The sequence below is a fragment of the Populus alba genome, chromosome 17, assembly GCF_005239225.2.
Source record: "Populus alba chromosome 17, ASM523922v2, whole genome shotgun sequence".
Taxonomy (NCBI): Eukaryota; Viridiplantae; Streptophyta; class Magnoliopsida; order Malpighiales; family Salicaceae; genus Populus; species Populus alba.
The window spans coordinates 3654234-3674837 of record NC_133300.1 but is presented as its reverse complement, the minus strand read 5'-3'; the positions used below and the strand labels follow the sequence as shown (position 1 = coordinate 3674837).

At 31.6% G+C, this 20604-nt stretch overlaps 1 protein-coding gene across 1 annotated transcript in view; it reads right to left on the bottom strand.

Moving 5' to 3' along the window:
- Window positions 1-16237, bottom strand: part of LOC140954899 (UPF0481 protein At3g47200-like) — a 29381-nt gene extending 13144 nt beyond the window's left edge. The window contains exon 1 of the mRNA XM_073405898.1: window positions 15268-16237. Within this exon, the coding sequence (XP_073261999.1) occupies window positions 15268-16237 (970 nt within the window). The remainder of the gene's footprint in view (window positions 1-15267) is intronic.
- Between the last annotated feature and the right edge of the window lie 4367 nt (window positions 16238-20604).

Genomic DNA, 20604 nt, shown 5'->3' with positions numbered 1-20604 from the left:
ACTACTACTACTATTACTATTACTATTACTATTACTATTACTATTACTATTAATATTACTATTATTAGTATTATTATTATTATTATTAGTATTATTATTATTATTTACATTCTGTTTATATTATATAATTTATCTCTTTGATCTTTTCATAAACTCAGTATATAGGCTGGAAACTTGTGACCCGATCTTTTAGATCATTCTCAAGTATAACAACGCCACGTACTGAGTATTATTGTTGTTGTTGTTGTTGTTGTTGTTGTTGTTGTTGTTGTTGTTGTTGTTGTTGTTGTTATTATTGTTGTTATTGTTGTTATTATTATTGTTGTTGTTGTTGTTGTCTTATTATTTATAATTTATACAAGTAACCTCTCTATGGTTCGACCTCGATCTTGCCGGGTTATTTATTACTTCGACACTCCTGCACTTGGGAGAATACATCAATTTTTTGGTCGTGTCATGTTTTTGGCGTCGTTGCCGGGGAGGTAAATTCTTGTATAAATTATAGTATTTATTTTATTTTTTCTAAACTTTGTTTCTTTTGTTTTGTTTCTTTTTGTTTTTCTTTTCTTCTTCCTTTTCTTCTCTTTCTACACGTGCATGAGAGTTTGGTCACGTACATTAAATGATAAACTTTGTAAAGTATACTCATCTTTTTTAGAAAACATGGCCGAAGAGGATAATCAATCACTTTATAATGAGAATAATGAGAATAATCGGGTTAGAACACTTAGAGACTACATGAATCCAACAAGAACAATTGTGTGATCATGTATATTTTTTCCTCCTGATGCATCTCATTTTAATTTTAAGCCAGACATTATTCAACTTTTACCTTCTTTTCATGGTTTAGATCTAGAAAAACCATACTTGCATTTGAGAGAATTTGAGGAAGTTTGTAACACTTATAATGACTCAAATTGTAGCATGAACACCATCAGATTAAAGCTTTTTCCTTTTTCTTTAAAAGATAAAGCCAAAACATGACTACAAAATTTGAGACCAGGATCCATTCGTGCTTGGGATGAAATGCAACAACAATTTTTAAAGAAGTTTTTTTTATCTCACAGAACAAACTCTTTCAAAAGACAAATCACCACTTTCACTCAAAAACCAGGAGAAACATTTTACCAATGTTGGGATAGGTATCGAGACTTGATTAATACTTGCCCTCATCATGGTTTTGAAACATGGAGATTGGTTTCATATTTTTATAAAGAATTAACACCTAAAGATAGACAAATGGTGGAATCGATGTGCAATGAAACTTTTGAAGAGAAAGACCCTGATGAAGCAATGGAGTACCTAGACTTGCTAGCTGAAAATGCTCAAAATTGGGACACTACGGGCACTTATGAGGCACCAGGTAAAACTCAACCTCGTACATCTAGTGGAGGTATGTACAACCTTAGGGAAAATCATGACCTCCAAGCCAAATTTGCATCTTTAGCTAGAAAAGTTAAAGCATTAAAATTAAAAAAAATGTGGTCAATTAAAATCTATTCAAGAAATTGTATGTCAAATATGTGAAACAAATGAACATGCAACTAATGACTGTCCAACTTTGCCTTCTTTTAAGGAATGCCTCCATGAACGAGCCCATGCGTTAAACAATTTCCAAAGGACCAATCATAACCTATACTCACAAACATACAACCCTAGTTTGAGAAATCACCTAAATTTGAGTTGGAAGAGTGATAACAATAATGCACAAACATCACAGCCACCGTTTCAAGCACACCATAATTCTCATGGATATGCACCTCATTATGCTCTATCTTCTAGAAGAAATCTTGAGGAAACATTGCATTCATTCATTAAAAAGCAAGAGATAATCAACACTCAACTTGCTCAAAGCATGATAGGTTTTAAAGATGCTCTTGCAAAATTCACATCTACTCTCAGTTTTCAAGAGAACGGTAAGTTTCCATCTCAACCACATCAAAATCCAAAGGAGCAAAACAATGCAAATGCAAGTAGTTCCAGAAGCCAACACATGGATCAAGTCAAATCAGTCATCACTCTTCGCAGTGGTAAGGTTATTGAAAAACCCACTCTTGAACCTTATGAGAAAGATGAAGAGTCAATCTCCGAGGGTAAGGAAGGGGTTGAATTTGAACATTGTAAAGAAGAGGCTAATTCCCTGCCAACACTTCCATTTCCTCATGCCATGACCAAACAGGAAGCAATCGAAGATGAAAAAGGCACCGAAAATGTTGTCACGGATCATTTGTCAAAATTGACAATAGATTCGACATCCGACATCACACTAATTGATTATTACTTTCTTGATGAATCTTTACTTTCTCTTAGTTTAATGCCTTGGTTTGCTAAAAATAACAATTTTCTTGCTTCAGGATTTTTGCCAGCTCATTTGGATAACCAAGACAAAGGAAAGTTTTTGAGCGATGTGCAAAACCTTTATTGGGATGACACTTACTTGTTCAAATATTGTCCTGATCAAATATTTCAAAGATGCATTCCCGACAATGAGGTAAGTAGTGTCATTAAATTTTTTCACTCTGAGGTATGTGGGGATCATTTCTTGTAAAAAAAGACGACTGCAAAAATCTTACAAAGTGAATTTAATTGGCCCATCATGTTCAAGCACTTATATGCATTCTGCAAAACCTGTGAAAATTATCAAAAGGTGGGATTTATTTCAAAGCATAGAGAGTCTTTAGATAATCTTCTGTTGACTCTTAAGTCTCATCATAGTGGAGATGTGCATCGTACAGTTCATGATTTATGGCTCCATTTTCATAAAGAACATGCTCATCATAGTCTTGGAAATCTGACTAAAAACAAAAAGACCCTGTTTGCCATTTTTTAAGAAAACTGGATGGGAAGCCTATCCTCGACTCATAGAGGGCGTTTAAGCCGTTCTTGGACGTAAAACCAAGGGAATATGTGAGCCACAATCACAACTACTTGTACATACACTTTTTTTTTTTAAAAAAAAAAAAGAAGAAGAAAGAGAGAGAGACTCTAGCTAGCTTCCATATAGCTGATATGATTGCATTTCCTTTTTCTCATCTATAAAAGCTTCTTCTTCTTCCCTTCATTTATACTCAACCCATACATTCTACAAGTATAGACAGTTCTTGAAATGGCAGGATCCTCAGCTCTTAAAATAAAAAATATTTGTGTTTTTTGTGGATCTAGTCCTGGGAAAGAAAAAGAGTTTATAGAATCCGCAAATCATCTTGGTCAGATACTAGTTGAGAGAAAGATTCATTTAGTATATGGGGGAGGCAGCCTTGGGTTAATGGGGAGTGTGTCAACAGCTGCATTCTTAGGAGACAGTCAAGGTTTGGGGGTCATCCCCAAAGCTTTAGCAAAAAGGGATATCATTGGAAAAACAATTGGAGAGGAACTACAGGTCTCCACAATATCTGATCGAATGAATACAATGTTTAACCATGCTAACACCTTCATTGCCTTACCAGGTGGTCTGGGCACATTGGAAGAGATCTTTCATATTTCCTCTTAGGCCCAACTGCACATTCACAATAAACCCATAAGTCTGTTAAATGTGAATGGTTTTTATGATAATTTGTTATCTTTTCTTGATCAAGCTGTGGAACAACAATTTCTAACATCTTCGGCACGACAAATCATAATCTCTACTGCTACTACTGAACAATTGATTGACCAACTACAATCTTTCATCCCTATAATTGATCCCTCCATGAGTCGCATAAATTGGTCAACTACGGAAAGCCGTAAAAAGCTTAATTGGATTTGAGTCTTCGTTTGTGAAACCTTGTGTCTTTTGGTTTTGTTAATAGCACATTATTTTGTTTTATTATTTCTTATATTTGTTTAAATGTGTTTCAGGTTTGTCAGTGTTCGTTGTTTCAGGTGATGTCTTTTATACTCCATCTTTCTACCTTAGGACATTGAGGACAATGTCTCATTTTGGTTGGGGGGAAAGGGTAGTAGTTGATATTTAAAAAAAAAAAACTAACTATGTTTTCTATTTCATAAACTATTTGCAAAACTGTTGTTACTAGGATGACAAAGTAAAAGGAGTTCTTTTGTTAAAGGGACTCTTGAGACGCATCTTAGTAGACATTCTTAACAAGGTCTATCATAATACTTCTTGAAATATTCAGGTTTACAAACTCTCGTATTGTTATCACTTGATTCTGCTCATATGCTCATTTAACAAGTATTTTTCAATCTTTAATTTCACACACACACTTTAACATATGATTATGGGTTGCACATTGGATTATTACATTATTTATGTTCTTTTATTAAAGGTACCAACTAAGGGAAAGAGATTGTATATAATTTGCAAAAAAAAAAAAACAAATAATAAATAAAAATGTAGATAATTTTGGTTTCGTAGCCTCCCTAACCTAAGCAATTAAGCCTGAAGGGGTGTTTTAACACTTAATACCCTAAAGTCGACTGACTTGGGAGCTATTGGCCCAACGCTTGTTACATGGGTTGAGGAGAAAAGCTTAAGGGAATCAAACATTGCACTATCTACATATCAGTATCTGCAACCCGAGTTACTAAGCTCGTAGGGGTGTCTCAACACCTAATGCCCTAAGACCAACTGGTTTGGGATTCATTAGCCGAAAGCTCGTTACATGGGTTAAAGATGCATTGTGTTGTATATGTATATAAATAAAAAAACAAAAAAAACAAAAAAAAAAACAAAAAAAAAACAAAAAAAAACAAAAAGAAATAAATAAATAATAATCCCAACCCAAGGAAGTTAACCTTAACATTAGAACATAATATTGTTTTCTTCCAACAAAAGTCTCATCATCTATGTTTTCATACATTGAGCACATAAAAAGAAGGTTTATTAATATCTTATTTAAGATATATGAAGCAGGAATATATCTTGTTTATTTCTTGTTTAAGATGTATGTGTATATAAATAAAAAAATAAAAAAACAAAAAGAAATAAATAAATAATAATCCCAACCAACGAAGTTAACCTTAACATTAGAACATAATATTGTTTTCTTCCAACAAAGGCCCCATCATCTATGTTTTCATACATTGAGCACATAAAAAGAAGGTTTATTAATATCTTGTTTAACATATATGAAGTAGGAATATAAATTTAATGTGAGTTTGTTTATCTGGATAGATTAATGGAAGTTGAATGATGAATGCCTTGCTTTATGGAATTTACAAATTGTTTTTCTATTTTAACGCTTTGATTACTAGGGACTAGTAATAAGCTGGTTGGGGGGTGTGATTAGTACTTAAAAGTTCATATTTATCAAGGTTTTATATCATCATTTTGCACTTAAAGTATCAATAACTCCTTAACTAAAGCATGTTTTATAATAACAAGTCTAATACTATAAAATGCCCTAATATATGGTAAATGTTCATCTTAAATGGAGGCTATCACATAAATCAAAGGACTGATTGATGAATTCAACTACTGAAATTTGCGAAGATAAAAAGAGGGTGAAACTTAGAAAAGAGATGTTGGTGCAGTCCAAACTGGAACACTGTTCGGTAATTGGGTCATATCTTGAGTTGTAGATGTCCAAATGACTTAAAACTTTTACACGGATTCAGTAAGACATAGGCCTACAACTTTCATGTTTTCATCAAGATCTAAGAAAGCCGTTTTCAAGTCCAAATTATAGCAACAATGGAGAAGTCCGAATCTGTCCTGCAACCCGAACACTGTTTAGTGTTTGGCCCATATCTGGAGTTCTAGAAGTCCAAATCACCTCCATTTGTTTTCCTGGAAAGAGGATTCAATTTCCTACAACTTTCATGTTTTCAAGTGGGCCCAGTTCTGATGCTAGCATTTTCGTTTTATTCAGACAAGAAGATAAGGATTTTCACAAAGTCAAGAGTTGGCCACCCACTCAACAATTAGTCATCAAATCAATAATTCCGAATTTTGGCCTATAAAAGGAGGCATTTGCCATGTATTTAGTAGCTTGATTGTTCAGATCAAGTTCATGCTCTTTATTTCTCTCTTTTTATTTTTTTGTAGTTCTTAAGTTTTGCTTTCATTAATATCTTGTTTATGCTTTTCATTTCCTTTCCTTTACTTAGTTAACTTGTATTTTCTTTATGTTCTTGTTTTGTTTATTTATGTTTCTCTTCTTCATTATGTTTAGCTAAGTTTATTATGTCAAGGTGAAAAGGTTACACTAATGGTGTAAGAATAAGTATGGTATAAACTCAACATGGACCTTAATGTTTAATATTAACATGTCTTATCTTTTTATCTTACTAACTCTTAATACCTTGCTTGTTAAATGGTTAATCTAGATTTGTTTTGTATAACACTTGGTACAACAAATGCTTGGCACTCTCATAGCCCAACCGTATGGTATTACCTACACCTGGGCTATGAAAGGAACTTGATTTGTTGTTAACATTAGTTAACATCATGAATTCCTGACAATATTTAAAAGTTTGGTGTTATGTAAATAAGATAATTAATATGATCATGTTAATAATTTATAATGAGCTATTAATGAGAAATCATCCGATTGGAACCTCCTTTGTGTGTGGTTTTCAATTGAATAATAAGAGTTTATACTATACTTGTTTGAAATATCATTGGTGGATCCTCTAACCTTGACATTTGTTTTTATTATTATTTAATCCTTACATTAATCTTCCATCTAAAATTTCTCATTAATTTCTTCCTCCTCTTCTTTTTATTATTATTAGTATTACTACTACTACTACTACTATTATTACTATTACTATTACTATTATTACTATTATTAGTATTAGTATTAGTATTATTATTAGTATTATTATTATTATTTACATTCTGTTTATAGTATATAATTTATCTCTTTGATCTTTTCATAAACTCAGTATATAGGCTGGAAACCTGTGACCCGATCTTTTAGATCATTCTCAGGTATAACAACACCACGTACTGAGTATTATTATTATTATTATTGCTATTGTTATTATTGTTGTTATTATTGTTGTTGTTGTTGTTGTCTTGTTATTTATAATTTACACAATTAACCTCTCTGTGGTTCGACCCCGATCTTGCCGGGTTATTTATTACTTCGACACTCCTGCACTTGGGAGAAGACATCAATCTTTTGGTCGTGTCACGAGCCCATCACTGAGCCTAGCCCCCCAAAACGCATACAACAAGTTAGCAACCAGCACTACTAACAAGGCTAGCAACTAACTCCTCACTCATCGATGTGGGATCTTACAATCCACCCCCCGTCGGCACCATCGAACAGCCAGTGAGGTCGGCTCTGATACCAAATGTAACAGCCCAGCCCAACCTACTATATATTGTCCACTTTGGGCCTTCCGCCCTCACGGTTTTTTTCCTGGTGACGTGAGCCTGATGCCCCAAAATGCGTACAACAAGTTAGCAACCAACACTATTAATAAGACCAGCAACTAACTTCTCACCTGCTGATGTGGGATCTTACATGGTTATTATGAGATCTCGATATGGCGATCCTCTAAATTCTGTCTTTGTTTGGGTTAATCTGAAATCCCATCTAACGATTCCCTTTAATCATAACCTAAAAAATATTATTCCTGATAGCAGGGTTTGAACTTTTTTCTTTCTTTTGAGAATTTCTTAATGGTCTGATTCTTCTCACTTTTTCTTCCAATGCTAAGATAATACTGGTGGCTCGGTCAACCTGAGATCTCATCTAGCGATATCCTTTAACCAGAACCAAAGAAATATGTGTTTGCGGTAGGGTTAATCTGAGATCCCATCTAACGATTCTCTTTAACCAGAATCAAAATTTATGTGTAGCTCGATCAACTTGAAATTCTATTTGGCAATTCCCTTTAACCAAAGCTAAAATCGGTGTTGCAACTTCGTCAACCTGAGATCCTATCTGCTACCTCCATTTTAATTAGAGATATTTATTTTAAATATTAATATTGACATATATTTTATATATTCATGTATACAAAAATATTTTCCTTACGGAAAGTTATGTCTTTTTACACTAGGTACCTAGAAGTTTTTAAAATAAGACAATAATTTTAATAATTACTAATAAGCTCCTTTCAATATATTTAATTGTTTGGTAGATTTATGGGCATTTTTATCAAATCAAATATTTCAAAAACATAGTTTATGCTTTTACATATAATTACTAGTAAATGAAATTTTTTGTTTATAAAATAACTTTTGTAACTTTTTTTTCTTAAATTGATGGAATATGTTTTTCCTATTGGTAATGACAATATATAAATATATATGCACTTGACTAAGTAATTGATACAATATAATAAACTTTAATCTATTGTTAATTTTTTTGTTTATATGATGTTTTCAATTTTAATATGTAATATTCATCTATATTCATATTAAGTTGCTGAGTTTTTTTTTCATCTACTTGACTATCGTGTTTTTTCAATTTTAAAACGTGTTTTCTTCAGTTATCTGTCATTTTCACATTTATATATTTACAGCTATTATGTTAAAATTTATTTATTAATTATCATTATCATATTGTTGTTTACGATAGATGACAAATAGATATATATTAGAGAAACTGGATTAATTTAATTTTTAGAAATTATATTAATATTTTAGTTTCTTTTTAATTAGAGATGATATTTTCTTATCTCTTAGTATTGGCATATATTTTGTTTTGTCATATAAAAAAATATTTTTTTCTTGTATAATGTAAGTCTCTTTTAGTTTTAACATGTATAATGTTTTAAGATAAGATAATATGTTTAATAGTTACCAATAAAATCCTTTCATTACATGTAATGATTAACAAAACTTAAGGATATTTTTATCATATAAAATGTTTCCTCACGAAGTTCATGTTTTAATAATAATAATAATAATAATAATAATAATGATATTTTTTATATAAAAACCCTCGAATAACCCCCCCCCCCCTTTTTTTTAATGATGAAGCTAGCTTTCACTAGCTGTTTTTTGTGTGCGTATGAATCAAGATAGGCGAGAAAATAAAAGGTCAAGAACCATTTGAAGGTAAACTAATTATTTTTATTTATAGGTGTCTTGAATGCGTTGCGTTAGTAATTTACTATCCTATTTGTTGTTTAATTTCATGTCTATATCGATCTAAAACTAATTATATTCTAATTGTCATAACTTATTTTTTGAACTCCAAAATTATTTGCAGAAAATTAAAACCAAAAAATATTTTTGAGACGCAAGGAAATAAGACTAAAACCATAGAAGATCAAAAAGCTGAAAGAACAACTAGATTGAGATATTTTGATAAGATAAGCTGAAGGAAAACTTGATTTGAAGCAAAAGTTTAAGTTTTATATCATATGTCATAATCCATTTTTGGATTACTTCCTTAAATTTACAATTTTTTTCATTTTTTAAATAAAATTCAAAATAAAAGAGACTGACAATGTAGAAAAAGCTGGCTAGGAAAGGATTTTAAATATGCATAAAATCAAGCTGCAATTTTGAATGAAGTTGTAAGCCTGATTGTACATTGTTGTGCTTAAAATTGAAAAGCCAATGTTTATTCAAGATCAAATTAAATGATTATGGACTAATCTACATAAAAATTAATTCCAAAGATATAATTTTATTTTGAATAGGCTAATTTGATTTAATCATTGATCAAATTAAAAGTTTAATTATATTTCAAAATTAATTTGGGTCCAATTAAAGTATTTAATTAGGTACAAAGACTTAATTATAGTTTAAATGAGTCAAATTAATTTTATTAGGGACTTAATTGGGGAAACATTAAGTTTAGGAGCACGATTTGGGCTTAATTAAAAAGATTGAAATTTTAGAGGACCAAAATTTAATTTTTATAAAGTTAAATGGTTCAAATCAAGGTTAGAATCGCAAGAAAAACAAAGTTTTGGGGTCAATTGGGGGCTAAATTAAAAAAATTCATAGCCAATAACCATCTTGAAAAAGACGCCAAACTCTAGGGACAAAATTGAATGAAATCAAGGGTGAAATTGAAGAGATTTGAAAGTTTAATGGTCAATTAAGGGCTAAATTAAAGAAATGCAAGACCAATGACTAATGTGAAAAAGGGTGCTAGAGTTGGGGTTGATATTGAAGTTCGGCAGAGACAAAATTGCATACAATTAGATGTTTGAAGCCAATTAGGGACATAATTGAGAGAAATCACAAATCTAAGGACTAAATTGAACTTTACCAAAACAACATTGTTTTGGTTATTTTTCATATTCTTTTTCATTTTGCTTGAAAAGACTGCTCAAGGGGCTACATTTCAGGAGCATTTAATGTTTTATCTTTCCATCAAATTTAACAAAACTTGCACGAAAATTATGGTCTAACATTTGACTACACCTCTGTATGGTTTTTTCTAGTTGATTAACACCACAATGGTCATGACACCAGTCCAAAGAGGCCAGCTCAAATAGCCTTCAACTGTCAAACCTAACAAATCATGATTACAACTTTGAACCAACGATTGAGATCATTCTAGTTCTAATTAAGGGCCAAGATTTTGACACTAATAAAGACAAAATGTCCCTCTTCCACCCCCTATACATAGGACTGGATTCCATATCCTAAGCATAAGGAAATTGAAGGCCAAAGTTGAGGAAAAATCAGCCTTTCCCCTGTTTTTTTTGCCATTATCATCTTCATCATCTCTCCTCACCGCCTCTTCAGCCACCATAAACCTCAGAACCATTATAAACAACTACAACAAAACCTCCTCCATCAACCCATCTCCTCGCTGACAACAGGAACCATCATAGCCAATCTCTCCTTCTTCCTTTCCACCAAAGGTTTTTTTTGCACCGCCAGCTCTTCCACTAATGTCTCCTGAGCAACCAACTAGACCTCTTCATCACGATGACCCCCACACGAGGTAACCTCCCCCCTCCTTTCTTCTTCTTCTTCTTCTTCTCCTCTTCCTCATCCTCCAGCTTGCCTAACCACTACATGCAATTCTGCTTGCAATGAAAATAATTAACATGGTCAATAAGTCAGACCAGCAAACATGTAGGCCCCCTGGTTGACCTGTTTCAGCCTAACAGATATGGTTAGGCCTGATCCAACCCAATGTAAAAGAGAGAGATAGAGGGGGGTTAGGTTTGTTGGGTCGCCTATCAGCCCAACCATGCCCTGTTGGGCCAGGCCCATATAATAATATATTAAATAAATAATATAAAATATTAATATAAAAAGAAAACAAAAAATCCAAAAATCTCAAAAACTCCTTTCAAAAATCTTTTGTGACTTTCTCGCATATGTTTTCTACCAATTGTTATCAATATCAGGTCATAGATTTACACTATAAGATACAAACCTGATACAAAATACCTGCTTTTCTTCAAAATTTCCAAAAACAAAAACCCTATTTCAAAAACAAAAAAAATATTTTCATCCATACAACCAAATCCTAAACGTTTTCCAAATATATTTTTATGGAAAAAAAATGTATCCTTCTAATGTTTTTAAATGCAAAAATGGATATCGTTACTAGTTTATGATTATGTGTTAGGGTTCGGTCAAATATAAAAAATCCTTCACTAATTATTTTGTTCACTTTATATTTAAAGTGTTAGGATTTAGCTGTATAATTTAATATTTGGGGGTATAAAATTACATTGTAAAGTATACCCTCAGGTATTGAAGATACAAAGTGCAAAATAAATCCAAAATACTCTATTAGAGATGCCTTGTCTTGTTGGACTAAGCTTTACTTGTTTGATTGTTTGCCTACGTATTTTTATTAGTTTGTTTAATTTAATTTTAGCACGTATTTTTTACTACTTTAGCATTTTTACTTCCAGTTCATGTATAAGTACATCGGGTTTAGATTATTGCCTTTATGTATTTTAATTTTGTGAATAAATCCAATTATAAGTTAGGTAGGGAGTAATGGTTTGTCTCATGACTTTCAATCATGGTTCAGATTCGTGAAACATCAACCAATGAGCTGAATGTTTACTCGATAATGGTCGTCACACCATGCCCCAACCATTTCTTATAAACCCTTATACTGCCTTTATATAAAGTGGTCACTAGGCAGTTTATAAATCTTTTGAAGACTAGGTAGAAAACTTACCTCTCATTTAATGACCTAAAACATACCTTTATAGTATAAGCTCCTTAATAATTCACTTTGCAAACTCGATTAAAGTCCTAAACTTTACAGGATTTTTTAGCTAAGACTATAACTTCTATCATAACCCAATTTTTTATTCTAAAAAGAATGAATGAATGAAAAATAATTTGAAAATTGAGTCAAGACAACACAAATTGAAAGTTTGAGAACTAATAAGGATGAATTATAAATGTTGGAGTCAATTTGGTCAAAAAATGAAAGAATTAATAAGTTTATGGGCTTAATTAAACTTTGATTTAATTAATTAATGCAATCAAGGGCTTAATTGAAAAAAATACTAAAGTATAGGGGTAATTTTGAAAGAATTAAAAGTTGAAGAGCCAATTAAGGATTGAATTGGAAACCAAGGACTATTTTGTAAATGGCACCAAAATCCAGGGGCAAAAAAAAAAAAAGGATTTTCTTAGGGCTCAATTGCTAAATGTCAGAAGTTCAGGGGTAAAATTGAAAATAGCCATTTCCATGGATAAAACAGCGCCGTTTTAAATAACTGTTCATAGTCTTCATTCCATTGATTCAGCAGAAACTTGTCGTGGGTCACGTCTTCTACCAGCTGCCTGCTATCCCTCACCCACACGATGTATCTCTAAATTCCAGAATGGGTGAAGCAATGACAGGGCTTTTAGCCCCCGACTTTTCCTCAAACAAGGGCGGACATGCAGGTCGCGCATGATCATGCATTCTCTGGCTTTATAAAAGCCAGAGAGGGGAGACCAGAGAGGGGAGGAACAACACAGCGACAACAAAAAGAAAACACACAGACCGGGAGAAAAATACGGAAAGAACAGAAAAGCAGAGAGAAGACAGACAGAGCAAAATGAGAGGAAGAGAGAATTGACGGGAGAAACAGTAACAGAGAGACCAAAAGAAGAAAAGGCAGAAAGCAGAAAGGAGGCCAAAAACAGAAGCTTCGCCCAGCAACAAGCACTTGTGGATTCTCGTCCAAATCGCCTGCAAACTAAGTAAGCCGTTCTCGTTCCCTCCCTGCCTTTTTAATTACCTTGCAAGCATGCGTGCACTGTTTACACGTACGGCAGCAAGTTAAAAAAAATAAAAAAACAGAGAGAGAAGCCAGGTTAACGGGGTAGGCAAGTAACCAGGCTGGGCTACTGGGTCTATGGCTGGGCTGGATCCAGCCCAGATATCTTCTATTTTTTTATAAAAAATGGAGGGGTTGGGCCTTAGGCCCAGTCAACCCAATCTCCTTTTGGTTAAGGATGTTTTTAGTAAAATAATTTTTTTATATTTTTTTATATTTTATTACTATTTTTTCTTTAATATTGGCTAAATGAACCTCTTTTTTATATTAGAAAAATTCAAAAAAATTTGAGGATTTTCGTTGATTTATTTAGATGTCCCTCTTGTTTTTTTTTTTTTGAATTTGTTGTACAATTGATTTGTGGGTTATTTTACTACAAAAATGTGAAACTGATACACAATATATGTCCACCTTTCTTTTTTCAAAAAAAAAAAAAGTTTTTTTTCTTTTTTAAAATCCAAATTTTATGAATTTATTCATTAGCACCAGAGCTAGAAATACCATACTATTTTGGTTACATGATATTTACTAACGCTAGAGTTAAAAATATTCATATGTGAATATTCATTAACGACAGAGTTAGAAATATTATAGGAAAACCATAAAAATATAACAACAACAAACTTTCAGCAATTTAAGACAAGACTAATCATGCAAACTATCTCAGGTAGAACGCTTAAGAGATGATAGTATCTTTTATTTCACATAATTAGTCTCATATCATAAAATATATATTGACCAGTTAGGGTTTATAGTGATTATAATACTAGCTCACAAACATTTTGTTATCCAAAAACAAGATGACCGAAATTTGTTTCTTACAAAATTAATTTAGGTCGTTTATTTAAAGAGAACCTGGGGGTTGGTTAAGTATTTAAAGAGGTTAATTATTTGGTTGAGCTCGACGTTATCAGAAGTGACTAGGGGCAATCTATTTTAGTGCACAACGAGGAGTAGCAGAAGGAGTTTTTAATTAGCCCTAATTACTCAATATGAAGGAATGACAACTTATCCAAGATGCTCTGAGGAACGAAAGAGCAAAGCTAGATGCAAGATAGTCATCTATCGCTATAAATCTCAAATGAAAAGGGGTTAGTAATAAGAAGGAGCTGCAAAAGAAGTTGGATAATGTAACACCCCCATTCTCTGGAGGATGTTAAATACAAAAATACTACAATTTAACATTTTCAACCGATTATGAGTTTTTGTATCTTCTTATCATGATATTTGTTTTTTGTATTTTTTTTTTTATATATATATACACACATAATATAAAAAATTATGAGGGTTTCTTTATAAGTGAACATATCAATTTATCGACTATCTCATTCAATGTACAATCATTGTCACCACATAGACGATTCGTCTTAGAATATATTCATATCATCTTAACCACTAATCAATCCCAAAGATCTTTACATTCCACTCTCTTCTCCACCAATTCTCTACCGTGACAATCTCATAGCTCTACATATGCATGATAGTTAATTCAGTGTTTCATACTCGCAGCAACACATTGATTTGGAATATCATTGACAATCCAGCGTTTCATACTACTTTAAGGGCAAAATTTGCCTGATCATAACAGGAGCAGAACCCGACAACCTAACATGATTTACGGGAGTAACTTGAGTGACAAGGGGACCAAAAAAAAATTGGGGTGACAAGGATGAACACTCCCACAAATCATCCTGTGTTAATGAAGAGATGTTGACTGATGAAGGAGTCCTAATGGCAATAAACTGACCTCAAGATGTTAATTCATGATAACAAGAAAGTCACAATATAGAACAACATATCATGGAATCACGTTATTTAATGTTCAAATTGGTCAAAGTAGCAGCCCCATACAACACCTTTGTCCTTCAATTTTTCTTTAAAAGGCCAGCACACAGGGCACAAGTACAGACTCAATTTTAGGACAATACAACAAGAATTTGCGACAATATTATTAGTTCAGAACTACATAAACCCAAAATTTAACAACAATTCTTTGTGGAAATTAATTTTATGAGGAAGTTAACAATAACAATATTCCAATCAATCATTACGTAGAAGTAATAAAACTAAGCAAGAGAAAATCTTACAAGAATGATTTTATAGTCTGTATCAAAGTGAGGATCAGCAGGATAGCTGCTGCAACAGTTGCCGTACCTCTCCAAATATTGGGGAAATATATAAGTTTCAAGGTTGCTTTCATATGGTTAAAGCGGCTCTCATAGTGGGCATTTATCTTTTGAGAGATATCACCAAAACAAGTGTAATTGTCACCAATATTTTCGCAAAAATGGTTGATCATATTTGAAACTGCAGCATCATCACCTAGCCAGTTGAGAATGATTCCCTTTCGGACTAGCAAACCCACATCTTCTGCACTGTCGATAAGATGGTCCATAAACTTAATGTAACTGCATACGTGAGCTTCAAACGGGTTGCAGCACTGCTCCAGGGCCATGATATTTCGTACAAGACGTTCGAAACAGTGATCAACTTCCAAGCGTGGTATTTTCAACACTCCTTTCTCAAATTTTATGTTGACCAAGCATTTGTCTTGGGTGACCTGAAACTTCACTCCTGCCTTGCGAAGCATGACGGCACTATATTTCAGCATGATAGGGTTCAAGCTATAACTTCGCTGAATGGCTCCATTCAACATCAAATTCCTTAGTAAATCAGTGAAATGCCTGCTTCCCTTTACACTAGGGCTGGTTTCTACCCCTTGTGAAAACGTGTACTTTCCAAAATGAAACGTGGCAAGATCAAGAAAAGGAATGGCTGTAGCGTCCTCGCTAGGGGGCTTGACCTGGTCATATATTTCCTGAATAATGAAGAGTGGTAGCTGGTTTTCAAGTAGCATCAAGTCTTCTCGGATGTCAAATGTCATCCTGGGCTCAAAATTCTTAGGACCTTTATCATCCTTTGACTCCGACAAAAACTGAATGATGAAGACAGCATCCAGCAGGATCATCTCTACGAAATCACGGCTCTCGATTGATTTGAATTTCTCTGAATAACAGTGTCGGAGACGCTCTTCCTGGTTCTTAATGCTGATCAAAATATCAATAATTTTCTTCCCATCCCGTTCAGTAAGCTTCTTCAAATATTTCAGCTTCTCCTTTTCCATGGCCTCTAGTCTTTTATTTTGGCGGTTAAGAGGACCTATTGAAATAAGTAGTGGAGCGTAGGCTTTCCCAAGGGCGGACGCATGCTGAGGGCTAGGGTGGCCTCTACCCTATATAAAGATTTTATCAATATATTTTGACTAGTTTTATATTAAAAAAAATTCATAATTCTCAATTAAATTATCAAAAAATTTTAAAAATTTACATAGAGCCTTGTAATATAATACTTTAGCTTGGGTTAAAATTTCAGAATTTTTGAAGAAATTTAAAAATTTGATGAAAAATCATAATTTGACTGGTTTTATGTTATTGGATGTAATTTTTAATCTGACTATCAAATTGGGTTGAAATTTTTACAAGAAATCTTAAAATATATTGAATAAAATATGGTTAAAATTTTAGGATAAACGGAACTTGGTAGTATTAACAAAAAAAAAAAAAAAATATCAAATAAAAGCAAAACAAACTCATTAAAGGTAAAATAATTATTTGTCATTAAAAAATAAAACAAATAAGTTCTTCATTTCTTTTATATGTTGCTGACTGGGCAGAAGCAAAATAGAAAAAGATTAAAAAGAAAAGGCAAGAGAGAAAGAGAGAAAAGTAAGGAAAAAAAATATAAAAAAAATCCAATAAAAAAAGAATTAAAAGCAGTTGATTGCTTTTAAAATATATTTTATTTAAAAATAAATTAAAATAATATTTTTTTAATTTATTTTTAATATTATCGTATTAAAAATATCTAAAATTACTAAAAAATACTAATTTAAATAAAATAAATTCAAAATCTTTATAAAGTTCTGCTTAGACGATGTACCAAACATTCTCTTAAAAAAACCTTCACGACTATTTACATCATTTCCCCAAAATCTTATTGAACTCTGTTCTTCCTGTTAAGTTGCTTATATTCTAATTAAAAACCAGACCTGGTCTAGTTTATCGCTTCTTTAAAAAAAATATTAAAAAATAAAAATGGTTCTTTAAAAAGAAAACAAATAAAAATGGAACTACGTCCACCTAGACCTAGCTTTACAGCGGAAAGGTAAACTTTATGGATAGAATGCATAAACTTATATAGAACCACCTAAGGTTTGCAGAGTGCAGAGCTTAAACCAGATCCAAAAGATCGTCAGTAAACATTTCAAAGAACAAAACAAGTTAGTGCTGACCTGAGGGAGATCAGACGACAGTATCTCTGTGTATAGTCCCAGGCAGCGAGCCCCTTTCCTGTATATTTCAGCCTCGCGTAGTCTCTTGCTCTTGTCAACCTAAATGGTTGAGCCCAAAATATATGTGCAAGGACGGGTGATTAACAATTCATAATAATTCATCAGGCATGTGCATTAGAATTTGTTTGTCATGATTGTTTTTATAAATTGATTTTGAGTTATTTTTTAATATTTTATTCTTAAAATAGTTAATAACATGTTTGGTTGGAAATAATTAACTTTTAACTTGGATTAAAACTTTGTTAAATACACAATTAAGTGAAAATCTTGATTTATTAAAAATTTAAATTTTAACTTTTAATGTTTATACTACATTTAATAAAAAAAAACTGATTTGAATCATTTTTATCAAATATATTTCTAATTAAAATCATTTTAATTTGGAACAAATTTAAGAATAAAACAAGAAATTATTATTAGATCTTTCATGTGTGTTTTATTTTCAATCCATACAGAGTTTATATAGTCGTATAACAAGATATATAGAAAAATATAATAAAATAAATTATAGAAAATACTTATAATCTTCTTGAAATAAATTTTTGATTTCCTTAAGTTATTTAATTTCTTGATCTTTTTTTTTTATTGATTAGGAAATAATCAAGAATATTTATCTTGATTATTTTCTTAACAATATTATAAGTTATTTATGAAAAATAATTCAAATTAAAAATCAACAATCATAAAGCATGTTCAATTAAATCTAAGTCAATAGACAATTTTGTTTTAAAAAAGACTTCTCTTATTTAATTATTGCAATATATAAATACATGCATGTGCACATGTACACGGTATCATCAAATGATTTTTAAAAAAATATATATTATTTTTATATTTTAATTCTTATAAACTGTAGCAATGTTAATTAATATGTGATGTGCCTCTGTATTCATATTAAGTAGTTGACTTTTTTCCATCTACTTGACTTTTATTTATTTATTTATTTCCCTCTTTAAAGAAAAAAGGATCCACGAAAACATGCATGTCGTCAGTTCATCGCCAGCTCACATTCATCTTCTCTTTTATATAAAGACTCATTTTCTGTGTTCAGTTGACTCTTAAGTAATTGGATTGAATGGTTAGCTGTCTTGGGTTAGAAATAGGTAACCTTCATCATTTGTCGGTGTTTTATTTAAGTAAAAAAAATCTATTTTTGACGCGATTAATTTTTAATTATAATATGCTAATTTAGTTGATGTTAATATTTAAAAATAAATCAAAACAAAAAAAATTAAAAAATCAATACTCGCTATAATCCAAGTCAAAATAAAGCTAATCATGTTAGGACTCAACCCATGCCTGAACTATAGCTAGCAGAGCCTAAAAAATATATTATTAGATTTTTTGTAAATTCTAAGAGTATTTTTTTATTGAATTAGATTTTTAACAAATAGTTCTTACTTTTATATATTTTTAGATAATAATAATAATAATAATAATAATAATAATAATAATTTTTGTATAAAAAATCCCTGAGAAATGTTTTTGGATCAATAATAATTTTATTTTTAAATCCATTGTGTGTTTAGGTGGATATGGCCTAAAGCCATGCTTTTCTAATTTGAGGGCTAATTAATATGTTGGATTTGAACACAAGATAAATTAGAATCTCAATTTAATTAATTATATGGTTTTACTTTAATATCTTATATTTCACAAAACTTTTATATTAATTTTCTAAAATGCCCTTTAAATTACGAACATTTTAGATATAAATTATACTTGTATGTCTATAAATAGTAAAAGAAAAAAAAAAACCTACCAAAATTATAAGCTCTGCATAAATACAAAAACCTGTCCCATAATGCTAATTAAATAAAAATAATTTTTAAATACAATTTAGTAATTTTATTATGCAATAAAAACACCAGCTAACCATGCTATTTGTTTGTACCCTCAAGGAAAAGACTGAATTTCCATCCATAACAATGACATCTATTCGGTTTGATTGTTTAAGGTCAACCTGCCAGGCAGATGGACTCTGATAACTATTGTAGCAGCAACGATGTGATTGTCTTAAGGTTTCGTAAAGCGACGCAGTTCTGTTCGATTTGAGCCGCTGCTGTCTTCAACAGTGATTCTACGACACATTAACCTCTTAGTTCCAGACTTTCCTCTCCCATAGATACTCCTTGAATCCTATATAGTTGCTGCATGGAACCCACGTCAGAATGCTGACTTACATCAGCTGTAATTCCAATTTCCACGTCAGCACAGCCTTCTGCTAGAAACTTCCTCCCACCGTCGATTCATTGCGGTTGTTTCCTCTTGATTTCTGCTGCTGCCGCCTTCTGCCGTAGTTTCTCTAGGCTGGTTTCATCATACTGGTGACAGAGTAGTGGCAGTTGAAATAGTCAGAAGAAGTCGTGAGTTTATTTTTTATAAAATATTTCAGATAACTTTATAAATTAAAAATATTTTTCATATGAAATTTATAAATTTAAACATATATTTTTTTTTAATTTTATCAGTTATTTGTACTGGAAAAAAATGCAGTTAAGTTGGTCCATCATGCAGCATTTATGCGTTGATTGAACCACCAATAAATACTTGACCTTTTCTCTTAATTTAATACTGGTAGACATGGCTATGATATTATAATGTTTTTTCTCTCTTTTTTTAATCATTATGATATTAAAATGTTACCTTATCGTGCAAACGTTAGCTTGCAGATTGAATGATGTGAGCTACAGCAGTCCTCGTTTTTTACTTATTTATTTATTTAGGAGATTTCATTGGCAATCCTAGTTTAAAAGGTCTTAATGGTATTGATCATCATTTTCAGATCCAACTTAGGATCTTGGGCTTGGCCCCATTTGGGATTACAGTTCATTGGCTAAAATTCAAAAAAAAAATTAATGTATTTTAAAATTCAATTAAAGCTGAAAATCCATAGAACAGTAACTTCAAGGCCTCATTTGAAAGCCTTCTCGAAGTAAGCTGGCAAAGTAATCCAACAATCACATAATTATGATATTTCGTATCAGACTGGTTCTCTTACACAACCAAACCTCTTTTTTAGCTTTGGTCTGTCTATCTTGTCCATAAAATTATATGTTAGACTATCCACATATATTATATTATAATATAATATATATTATAATATTATTTAAAAAAAACAAAAAAAATTCCAAAAAAAT